The sequence below is a fragment of the Periplaneta americana genome, chromosome 12, assembly GCF_040183065.1.
Source record: "Periplaneta americana isolate PAMFEO1 chromosome 12, P.americana_PAMFEO1_priV1, whole genome shotgun sequence".
In the NCBI taxonomy this organism is placed as follows: domain Eukaryota; kingdom Metazoa; phylum Arthropoda; class Insecta; order Blattodea; family Blattidae; genus Periplaneta; species Periplaneta americana.
The window spans coordinates 109,793,298-109,806,141 of NC_091128.1; the positions used below are offsets into that span (position 1 = coordinate 109,793,298).

The following is a 12,844-nucleotide window of genomic DNA, read 5'->3' on the forward strand; positions in this document are numbered from 1 at the left end:
GACAGGTGATCACACCCACGCGTAATTTTACTTTAAAATATGTGGCATAGTAAAACTATTTATTTTTAACTCCGAACAGCGAGGACTTCAACCTCGGCGAGAAATAGCCGACAAATTTTGCCTCTAATTTTCTGTCAGAGAAGATTTATTTGATGTCACTTACATCTAAGACACGAGCCTCCCAGATTTACTTCTCTCCTGAAAGAAAGCTAAGGATTTTATCTCATTTGTAATCAAACACTGTCGGCTGAATTTGAATCCGCGAACTCGTACCCAACGGCGATTGCAAGGTATTTTCTGATTGTCAAAAATGTTATCGCATTCAGAGCTTTCTTACTATTAGATATTGCGACATTATCTAGGAAGCGTAGCATGATATCTGCCGGATGTTAATATAGGCCTAATTGCGAATTTGAAGACTTCTTCAGAGGGCGAAGAAGAAAATTAGTGGAAAGCTACAGCAAAAGTTACATTCGGGCTTGCCGAGATTTTAATTCGTGGTCCTCGGTTATCTAAACATAAATTGAACAGCTGTTGTTAAGCTACTCACTCTGTAATGAAATCATTGAAGTCCTGTGTCCAGTTGGCTGGGCGGTAGAGGTTAGGAGGTGGATTCCTAACTATCTGGAATAAAGCCCGCGTAGGGTGCATGTCCAGAAAGGGGGCCTTCCCATCAGCCAGTTCTATGGCAGTGATTCCTGCAAAATAACACATTCTTGATGCCATACTTGGAATATTTTTAACATACAGGTGGACACAAAGTCCCCTTACCACCTGGAAATACCTCAAATATACACACTATTTATGTAATTCCAGTCATAATGCAGACTAAAATTAAATGTGTGTCCTAAGTGTCCAACGTCATTCTCCTCACACAAAAGAATGCGTCGCTAGGCTCGGTGTGACATTCGCCTCAGCATTGCTGGTGTAATCTGTAGGAAAGGGCATCGCACAGCGTCCCTCAATTCATCAATGAATCCCACAGGTTGTGAGGTCAGGGCTGCAAGGTGGCCAGTCGAGAGGAGCTGATAAGATAGGTGATACACAGCCGATCGAGCATTGTGGAAACCTGTAACAGTGCACTCTGGGGTTTCATCAAGAGCATTGTTGCACAGGAACGGTACGACACCATTGATGAATTGAAGGACGCCGTGCGATGCGCTTTCAAACAGATTACAGTACACCAGTAATGCTGAGGCGAATGTCGCACCGAATTTGGCGACGTATTATTTTGTGTGACGAGAATGATGGGTGATATACTGACCTTTTGAACACTTAAGACACACAGTTAGTGTAAAGTTGATGTATATCTGCATTATGACCGGAATTACTTAAATAGTGTGTATATTTGAGGTATTTATAGGGGGTAACTGGACTTCGTGCCCACTCTGTACAATTTTAACTACAGGTGTTATTCAGAGGCGAAGTGATTATGAATGTTAATTGTATTGTAATTCATTATTTAATATTATTTCAAATGTCAGAGGCTCTTCAGATACAACAAAATTATGAATAATAGGCCTACTGTAAAATTCTTTGTTTAGCGTAGGCTACATTTTTAACTTCAGGAGTTATTGATAGGGAAAGCAATTATGAACTGTAAAATTGTAATTATTTATTTAATATTCTTTATCTGATTGCCGAGGTTATTCAGACAGCGAAATTGTAATTATTTACTCGTATTTACTTACTTCCTTACGGCTTTTAAGAAACCCGGAGGTTCATTGCAGTCATCACATAAGCCCACCATCGATCCCTATCCTGTGCAAGATTAATCCAGTCTTTATCATGATATCCCACCTCCCATCTACGTCTCGGCCTCCCGAAAGTTTTTTTTTCCTCCGGCGTAATTCTTTGTAATTATTTATTTGACTTTCCTTTACATCGACTGCGGAGCCTATTATTTTAGAAACAATGACATTTATGAATTTTAAATGTAATTATTTACTTAACAATGCGTTATACTGTAGAGACTCTTCAGAGTGATGGGATGATAATAATTTACATTATGTAAGTTTTAAATTAACATATACTCGTCTATATACTTTATTTTACAGACTAAGAGATGACGAAACTATAAAAATGGAGTATTGATAGAATGAAGAAAGTCCCGCGCCGTGGCGTAGTGGTCTAAGGCATCCTGCCTGGGACTCGCGTTACGGAATGCGCGCTGGTTCGAGTCCTCATAGGGGAAAAATTGTGACCGGTGCCCACCCAGCATCGTAATGCACTTGGGGAACTACGATAGGTAGCGAAAATCCGGTTTCGAAAACCAGCTATAACGGCTGGGGGGATCACCGTGCTAACCACACTATACCTCCATTCTGGTTTGATGATCGTCCACCTCTGCTTTGACATGTGAACGTGAGGCCAGCAGCCGGCTGGTCGGTCTTGGCCCTTCATGGGCTCTAGCACCACGGATAGAATGAAAAAGGCCAGGATTCTATTCCTGCCAGTTACAGAGTAGTAGGACATATTTCTTAAAATGTTCTCGTCTTTTTGCTTTAGTACTTAGCCTATGTAATTACTCCATCATTTTATCGTCTCACTGATCCAGGGGTTCCCAAACTTTTTGAGACCGCTCCACCCATCACATGTCACATTTTCCGTGCGATACCCCTGTATACAAAAAAAAAAAAAAACATTTGATTTGGTGGTATTTTTTTAAAGAAAATAGTCATTTACATTACTAGCTTTATTCTGTTAACTGTAGAAATACAAAATTAGAATAAAATTATAGAAGTAAGAGACTTAATGAAATAGGCATTTCTTTGTTGTAAATGGGCTCATGGGTACAGTTTGTTCATAATGACGAATCATCTCGTCTGTATTTTGTGATTTCAGTTTCACTCTTTCATTAACATTTAGAAATGAGTCATATTCGTACAAGAAACCTGATGCAGAAGAACAAACTCATATGACTTTGCATAAGAAAACCACCAAATACATGAATGTCTTTCACAATAATTGAGGCGTTGTCTGTAACAATAACTTAACTACAGGAGACACAAAGTATCAAATCTTTTAGATCTGGTAGGTCTATAACAGCATTGCGCAGAACGACATTCAAATGTTTCTAGAGGGCGCTGTGTTTATTAGAAGTGAATATTTTTGTGCCAGGAGGGAGTTGTGTTATTAAGAAATCTATATGTGTTGGAAACGGAAAAGCGACGTAAAATACGTTAAGTTGTTATTACAGGGAACGCCTCAATTATTGAAACACTCTTCATTTGGGTTTCACATTTTTCAGTTATTTTGGAACCAACCTAACAGATATTTGCATCTTAATGGTGAGCTTGTTTCTCATCATACAAAACATCGAATCAGGGGACAATAATCAGGGTATATACTGTAGATACGCGGGTTTCCTTCTCAATGTTAACTTTGCTTCTATATCTGGATTTCATTACCGCCTGAGCTGAAATTTCTGCTTCGCAAAGGTGGAATGTATGCACAAAGGCAAATATATATGTGCACGTATTGTAAATTTGTATGTTACAAGCTTTAGTTTTTTCTTATAGCCGCAAAGTCCCAGACCAAGAACGAGTTATTATATTGACATATTATAAGGAAGCAATGGTGCAATGCAATGTAAATGGTACGGAAATCCCAATTCGAAATAAATTTGCCCTCATGCAACTTTGCCCATTATAAATTTGACAACATTTTGTTGGAGATCAAATCTCTGTACCGGTATTTGGTAAAGAAAAATGAAGATCATCATTACTAAGTCTACAGAAAGGTACTATTAACACACGTATTAGAGCTGTTTGAAGCGTCGTTGGGAAGGAGTTAATTCCTGCTAGTCTACTAGTATTATTGAGTAGAGAGTAGTGAGATTGGGGTTCTCGACTCGCCTTCGATTTGATGGTCTTACCGAGAGCCCAGACGTCGATACGACTGTCATAGACTTTGTCTTCATCCTTGTAGCCGCTGGCGACGACCTCAGGGGCCATCCAGCAAGGGGACCCCACGTACGTGCCTCGCTTGTCTTGTGCATTTTTTAGTTTCCTGTAAGATAGACATAAACAGTAGGGGACAAATTACATGCCAAGTGGATCATTTGTAAATACTTGCTTGCGTGTCAATTTGGTATTGACTGAGGCTTCCTCTGCTCCGTTTAGTTAGTCTGAGCCACGAGACTAAGTCACGATTAAGTCAGACTTTATTTTAACTCTTCTTAATCGTTTTCTTATGTTTATGACAATTTAATGAAATGTGTCCAAATGTATGAATTAGAAAATAAATAAACATGAGTAATAAATAAATAAATAAATAAATAAATAAATAAATAAATAAATAAATAAATAAATAAATAAATAAGTAAATAAGTAAATAAGTAAATAAATAAATAAATAAATAAATAAATAAATAAATAAATAAATAAATAAATAAATAAATAAATAAATAGGTGAGTGAGTGAATAAATGAGTGAGTGAGAATCAATGAATGGATGAATGAATGAATAGATGAATACAGAATATGTAAATATATAAATAATTACACTACAAATAACGAATAAGTACATAATAAATTCATAAACTGTCTCCAAATCTATAGTCGGACGATACATAACGATATCATCATCAGCGTCATCATCATTGACTTAAGGATCCTGGCCTTGCGCAGAATCTTTTGCCATTCCTCTCTGATTCTAGCGTTAGCCACATTACGGTGTAGAACTTGAAAATAAAGAAGAATTTTTAAAACTTATTAAAAAAATTCTTGTATGTATCTATCCGATTTCAAGACTTAAAATATCCATATGCCCGGGAATTTATATTATTTTGTAAGATTTTTTTTTCTTTTTAAATTTCCATCTGGCTAAGAAACTAGTATTATTGTTTGAATACGCTATAATTATTCTCACTATAATAACAACGTATTAATGAATCAGTATTTTCTGAGTAAGTTTTTAAACTGTTAAAATTAAAATTATTCTCTGTGAAAGTTTTTAATAATAGTTACCTTAAATTTATTAGCAATATTATCTACGAATGGTTTCAGAAAAGCCTATGAGACTAAGAAATATTCAGTCTGAGGAATTATCAAATTGCTCATCTGACATAATTTCTGAAGTTTTTAAACTGCTCACATGACTAACAAATTGGTATGACTATCTGAGAAAGATTTATTAGTGTTCACCTGACTAAGACATTAGTATGCCTGAGGAAGATTTATAATTATTCATTTGACTAAGAAATTATCATGATTGTCTGAGGAAGATTTGTAAGTGTTTACCTAACTAAGAAATTAGCATGATTGTCTGCGGAAGATTTATAAGTGTTCACCTGGCTTAAACATTAGCATGATTGTCTGAGGAAGATTTATAAGTGTTCACCTGGCTTAAACATTAGCATGATTGTCTGAGGAAGATTTATAAGTGTTCACTTGACTAAGAAATTAGCATGATTGTTTGGAGAAGATTTCAATCTACTCACACAAATAAAAATTAGCATGATTTTCTGAGAAAGTTTTCTAACTGCTCATCTCATAAGAAATTGGTATGATTATTACCTGAGCTGTCCTTCTAGTAAAAAATTAATATAGTTGTCTCATGTGAATAGAAAAGTAGCATTATTATATAATAACATTTTTAAAATGAATCTGTTCACTGTGCAGGAGCAAGTTCATGTTTATCTCTGACGCTAAAATCCATGTAAAATCGTTACGGAGAGAAGAACACATGAGTTTTGACTCAAAGTTGAGAAAAAGTAAAATCCGCATGCATTGCATTCACCTCGAAAGACCGAAGTCCACCAGCTTCACCTCTCCGTCTTTAGTAAGAAGTATGTTACTGCCCTTCACGTCCCGATGCATGACGTGGTTCTCATGGAGATACACCAGGACCTGAAAATAAAGTGATGATCACAAACAGTACTTCAAAATAAAACTGTATTTTATAAGTTTCATTTCTGTGTAGGACAAGAAGTGGTCATGGTTGTAATGTAACTATTTTATAATATAAATAAAATGAAAGTTTATAATTGGTTTCAAAATGTCATCCTGAAAATGTTTGACTATATCTGTATATGCATAAATGTTTAACTGCAAGATAACAGCATGCCTTCTGGAATAAACTAAAAAGACAGCGACACAGAGAAGAAAGAGTGACAAGCACGAAAGAGGAAAAAGTATAAGATAATAAAGGAAAGTGGAAGAAAAGAAAAACGAAAGGCAAAGAAGAAGGAAATATGGAGCGTTTAACTTCTCTTTCGGCGCGGAATACGCGCATCAGGCATTTTTGCGTGGCCGGCATAGACTGAGTCATTTTCTATTCGTAAGCTTCCGCGTATTTTTACTCATATAACTTACAGCATTCACATAATTACAACAGTTGTTCAAAGTGATGTCCGCTTGAATTCAAACAAACAGATAGATAGATAGATAGATAGATAGATGGATGGATGGACGGACGGACGGACGGACGGACGGACGGACGGACGGACGGACGGACAGACAGACAGACAGACAGACAGACAGACAGATACCGGCGTGGCTCAGTCGGTTAAGGCGCTTGTCTGCCGGTCTGAAGTTGCGTTCGGGCGCGGGTTCGATCCTCGCTTGGGTTGATTACCTGGTTGGGTTTTTTCCGAGGTTTTCCCCAACCGTAATATGAATGCAAAGTAATCTATGGCGAACCCTTGGCCTCATCTCGCCAAATATAATCTCACTGTCATCAATCTCATCGACGTTAAATAACCTAGTAGTTGATACAGCGTCGTTATATAACCAACTGAAATAGATAGATAGATAGATAGATAGATAGATAGATAGATAGATAGATAGATAGATAGATAGATAGATAGATAGATAGATAGATAGATAGATAGATAGATAGATAGATAGATAGATAGATAGATAGATAATTTAATGAATAAATACATATAGAAAAAAAAGGAAGATAGAGAGAAAAGGATAAAGTAAATAAATCAGAAAGAATCGGCAAAAATAAAGTAAGATTGGAAAGAAATGAAGTGAGGAAGAATACTATGGGTAAGATAAAAGAAGAAAAGAAGCAAAGACACAAAAAGAGAAAGGGAAGTGGAAAGGAAGAAGATATTGTAGAATAATCAGTCAATTTCTATTCGCTTACTTAAGTACGAAGGAGAATGGCGTGCTGGAGCAAAAGAGCGAGTCCGGGTTATCAGTTAGTGAACTACAGTATTTTGATTTAATTGCAGAGTTATGGTGGCTTCAGTTGAATTCCGCTGCCCCCGGCAGTGCTAAAGACGAGCTGGCTGGCAATAAAGTCATCGTGCAATTAACACAAAGGGACCAGGCTCGTATTTCACTATTTATTTACGTCCGTCACCGATCTTTACTTCATTTTCTTCTTGTCTTCCCGTAAATTGCTCGTAACTGTCGTGGACGAGGCTGATTTACGACTTCAATCTGCATGGATGGACACAGCAATACTTCGGTTCATGCCATGGTCGTATTGTTGAGTGGCGCAGGGTCATTGTAAGGATGCCGACCTAGTGAATCTTCGCCATTAGCACTGGAGGGTTTACGCTCTGCAGGATCAATCATTCTCTTAAATATGTAGCCTCGATGATCGAATGAGTGTCATGATCGCTATTACATAAGAGGTTCATCGGTTTGAACAGGCCGAGGAAGATGAATTTTTATCTTGGGATATGTGAAGCCGAAAGCCCTGTGTGGTTGATTTATGGTACGTGAAAGGGCTCCAGGCAAAATTTACCGATCATTTCTCGTTCTAAGTTTTCTTCTTCTCGGACACATGTCTTTATATACTTGCAAGATTGCAGCAGACTCTTATGATCAAACGAGAAAAATCAGACCCTCAGTCTGTTAACCAGGCTGCTCGAATTCGAGTCCGGATGGCCTGGGATTTTTATTGAAAAATCCATAGTGACGCTTGTAGCGACCGAGGTCGCAGTTGTGTTCTTTGTTTCTCTATGTTAGGCATTAACATAATTCTGTCAAAACCCCATATCATTACCATTCCATAGCATTCTACGAATGGTGGCTGGTGACGAACGGAGGGAGCTGATCTAAGGACGAATGTGGTTGCCTGTTCGCTTTCCGAATACACAACGACCCTTAGCGCAGTCCGTTGGTGTGAGTTGGAAATACGGCTAGTTTATGGAATAATACAATAGACCAGAAGTCGTTTTCGTGCTGTAAGACTCTTACTGGAATCCTTGGGGAAATCATGTCCTCATAGACTCTTTTTCAATCACAAGTTTCAGTCCTCCGAGAATCTAATTCCGATTCGTTTGGTGAGAAATCACCATCTGACTGAACTGTCGCTGGACCTAGTGGTGAAAATTTATCGGGAAATTTTTTCCAATTTTCCAGAAAATTTTCTATAAAACATTGAATGCGTTGTTAAGAATGTTTTTTGTTATAAATTTTAACATTGTGTTGATTTATAATTTATCACTCACTTATTGTCTTGATCGGTAGATATTCTAATTGCTGCTCAGTTATCCGTAATTTACACATCTATTTTTTTACACTACACAATAAAACGAAAACTGTACACTCGCAATTCGAAATGTACAGATTTTAAAAATAAATTTGATCTGGAAATTAACTACATGAAACAATTTCCTCAGGGAATTCTAGACCACAAGTTACTTTATTGATGTAATTATTGTAGACTAACTTATATTGTATATCATTACCACCGAGAATATACCCAATTGCACTGCTAATAGCATACATACATACATACATACATACATACATACATACATACATACATACATACATACATACATACATACATTCATTCATTATTAGCACTACAGCCCATGAAGGGCCTGGGCTTCCTTAATCAGTAGAAACCATTCATCTCTATCTTGAGCCCGTTGTCTCCATCTCTTGCATCCAACTCTCCGCAGATCATCCTCCACATCCTGAAGCCACCTCAACCTTGGTCTTCCTCTCTTCCTTAATCCTCCTGGGTGTCCATATAATGCCCGTTTAGGTAACATACATACATAAATAAATCAATACATACATACATACATAGCGTACATAGCATACATTTTAACTTTCTACGCTCGCATGTGTGCAGCTGCGCTGTGTACTGCCGTTTCCGCGTAGAAAGATAAAATATATGCACTATACAGTGTAACATTATAAATTATGAGTTACTTGAAATGACTTAGCTGTAAATACGCAGTAAAGTAAACAAATATAACTAAGCCTGGAAGTCACAAACCACACACCATATTAATGATTTTCTCGACCAATAATAACTAATTATTTGAAAATAATAGTCATACATCAGCTTCAAATGGAGAAAATAATGTTGTGATAGTTTAGGTTTAGATTATATCTACAAAGTCCTCAGACAACGACATGTGTCAGCATTTGTATGAATGAAATGGTAAACCAAATGTGACAGTGGTGCTCGTTTTGGAGTTGAAGTTGGTATTGACACAGCCATCAAAAGTTAAGACAACTTGCGATGCACGTTTCATAAGCTGGTGGATTATGAGTGATTAATACACTTGCAGCTCTCGATGCTTTAAAGCAAGAGAACGAAAAAGCAGTAATTTGATCAGGCGAACAATTTTCCGGAAAAATATAGCCGAAAAATTTCTTCGGAATATGTATGATAAGACTTTCTTGTGTTAAATTTTAACGTACCTTGTTAACATGTTTCGACCTATTTTGGGTCATCTTCAGAACTGGTCGTTGTTGGTCTTGGCGCCTCTTGTTTCCTGTGAGGGTGCGTTCGTAGTGTAGAGTCAAAGAGTGTATGTGTTTTGAAATTGAGTTGTGTGTTGAGAATATCGTTGGGGTGTGTTTTCGTGTGTCTGTATATTTCATATTGTTCTAGTGTGTTGAAAATTTTCCTTCTCATATCACTAGCTGGATCATTGGGACTACATACAGCCTACCTTCACGATCTCCTTGAGGATATACGCGATGTGCTCCTCGCTCATCCTACGGTTCTTCACTTGGAGTCCACGCACAAGATCCGTGACAGGTCCACCCTCGCACAGCTGAAATAAAAAGTATACAAGTACTTTGTAAGTACCAGGACTACAAGGGATCAATCAACATCACATGATTTAGGGGGTGAAACCATTCCGGAAGTTAACAAATGTAAATACCTCGGAATAACATTTAGCAGCGACCTCGGCTGGGGGGAACACGTTACGGACACAGCGGGAAAAGCATGGAGAGCGTTACACTTCGTGATAAGGGTACTAAGAAAAGGGTCTGATAAATCCAAAGAGATTGCATATAAATCACTAGTACGTCCAGTAATGGAATATGGTGCTGCATGTTGGGATCCTTACAGATTAGAACATATTAAGACACTGGGAAAGATTAAAAAACGGGCTCTCAAGTGTTGTCGGAAAAATTCACCATTAAAATGGGACACACTCACGGACAGGAAAACGCGAATTCGATTATGCGCACTGTTCAAAACATACAGAGGTGAGCCTGCCTGGAGAGAAATAAAAAATAGGTTACAACCGCCAAATTACTCTTCGAGGAACGACCACTCACATAAATTGAGGGAAAGAAGACAGAGGACGGACACTGGAAAGTTTTCTTTTCTCAATCGTACTATCAGGGACTGGAATGCTTTACCTGCAGACTTACTAAAGGCTTTACCAACAACCAAAAACGTATTTAAAAATAGGCTTAAGGACTTTACTAATAGACGGTAATTATACACAGTATGTAAAGGGTGTAAATGATATTTTGTTATTGAAGTGTTGTATCAGTGAAGAATTGTGTTGTGTCAGTGAAGTGTGTTGTGTCAGTGAAATGTGTTGTGTCAGTGAAACGTGTTCCTGTCAGGGAAGCTTTATAGTTTATAGTGGCAGTGCAAAGTATTTGAACAGTGAAATGTTTTTGAAGTGTTAGTGAAATCAGGATAGAAACAGTGAAATGTGTCGTAGTTCCAGTGCAGTGAGTGAGTTGACAGCGAAATGAGTGTAATGTGGAAAGGTACTTGTGCAGATATGAACATATCATATTCGTGGGTTTTAGTTCGAACTTAGATTTAAGATACAAATTAGATTTATTTTAAATGTTATTTTAAGTAATAGTGCTTCATTTAATTTAGGATATTCCCTATTATTATTATTATTATTATTATTATTATTATTATTATTATTATTATTATTATTATTATTATTATAAATTATTGTTAGTATTAATTATTGGTATTATTATTAAGTGTATTTTTAATTAACAAATTTATTATTGTCATTATTGAGTGTAATTAGTTACCACTGCCACCGGGTATATATCCATTGCAGTGTGAATAAATACATTTATCAATCCAGAATCAAACATTCAGAGCAGTTCCAAAATCCAGAAAATATTGGCAGCCTATAATAAAACTAGGTAACAGTTCGTCTTTGAAGGGAAACTTCAACGTTACCAAATCTTGCAGGTGATAATCTGTTCATGTTTGGAAATTTAAATTGTTGTCTTTGATATCAGTGTGAAATTTTCGTTGGAACTCTAACAGCTTTGATTAATAATAATAATAATAATAATAATAATAATAATAATAATAATAATAATAATAATAAGACATTTATTTCATGCTGGAATAATATAATCATTAATTTGACTAGGAGTTTAGTGTCTGGGACTATCTCGCACGCAGGCCGCTCAGATGGGCCCATTGCACTACCTGGAATGGAATGGTATTCATGCCGTAAGACCCTGCTCTACAAATCCCCTTGCGTGCGCTTCCGAACTCTCCTATAGTCCACTTGATCCCTTTACCGTTCCACATAGGTCTCACCGCGGTCCCTCAACACCTAGTACCACGAGTTATCATGAGCTCAGTGAAGAGTTCCACGATACATAGCTACCACCAACAACGAATGACCACATATCGACGGGATCAAAATTCGGCGGCGGCTCGCAGCCAACTCTATATCAGAGCAAGCCAAAAACCTAGAAAAGAAACGGAGAGATGATGAAAGAGGGGTGAAAGAGGGGAAGTGTAATTATGATCGCGAAATGAATCCAGGGTCCAACGCCGAAAGCTTCCCAGCAATTCTGCTTTGATTGGTTGAGGGAAAACCTTGGAAGAAATCTCAACTTGGTAACTTGCCAGAATTTGAACCCGGGTCCGCTCGTTTCACGGTCAGACGTGCTAACCGTTACTCCACAGCGGTGAACTGTGACAATGATGACTTTTCGATATACATATGAAATCGAATATTGGTATTTACTTTCGTTTATATCATTGGGGATTCACTGCATTGTGCTGCCAGAATCTCCATGTTGTAACTTTTTTTAGTAGGTTATTTTACGACGCTTTTCAACATCTTAGGTGTATGCGTCTGAATGAGATGAAGGTGATAATGCCGGTGAAATGAGTCCGGGGTCCAGCACTGATAGTTACCTAGCATTTGCTCATATTGGGTTGAGGGAAAACCTCCCATGTTGTAATACAGTAATTGATGAGTGTATCTGCAAAACTCGCTAAGTCCATCATAAGCGATTTTGAGTAAAAGAAAAACTGATTACTTCTGTACAAGTTAATGAACTGAAATTTCTAAATTGGGAATAAATGCATGATATCAGTTTAATCAAATTTTAAAGTCCTTGGAAATTAGAAGTTAAAGATAACTTCATGTTTTTTATGTTAGGATTAACCTAGTTATGGAGATACTTAATGGATTTAGTAAGTATTGCAAGTACATAACAAGGATTTAATAAGTTCTGTAACAACATTACAAGAATTTGAATTTCGTTAACGAAATACTGCCATAATAATTGCATTATTTATAAAGAAAAGAAAGAAACTGTTCTTTTTGTAACAGAAAACTACGCGTGAGTTATTTTTTTAAATTGATGAGAATGAAATCAGTAATAAGAT

The 12,844-nt window shown here is 37.0% G+C and overlaps 1 protein-coding gene across 1 annotated transcript in view; it reads right to left on the reverse strand.

Moving 5' to 3' along the window:
* Positions 1-12,844, reverse strand: part of ninaC (STKc_myosinIII_N_like and MYSc_Myo21 domain-containing protein ninaC) — a 109,102-nt gene that overhangs the window by 70,493 nt on the left and 25,765 nt on the right. Inside the window, exons 4-7 of the mRNA XM_069841932.1 lie at positions 9,882-9,986; positions 5,741-5,850; positions 3,878-4,011; positions 551-698 (exon numbers count right to left, since the gene is read on the reverse strand). Coding sequence (XP_069698033.1) covers positions 551-698; positions 3,878-4,011; positions 5,741-5,850; positions 9,882-9,986 — 497 coding nt within the window. The remainder of the gene's footprint in view (positions 1-550; positions 699-3,877; positions 4,012-5,740; positions 5,851-9,881; positions 9,987-12,844) is intronic.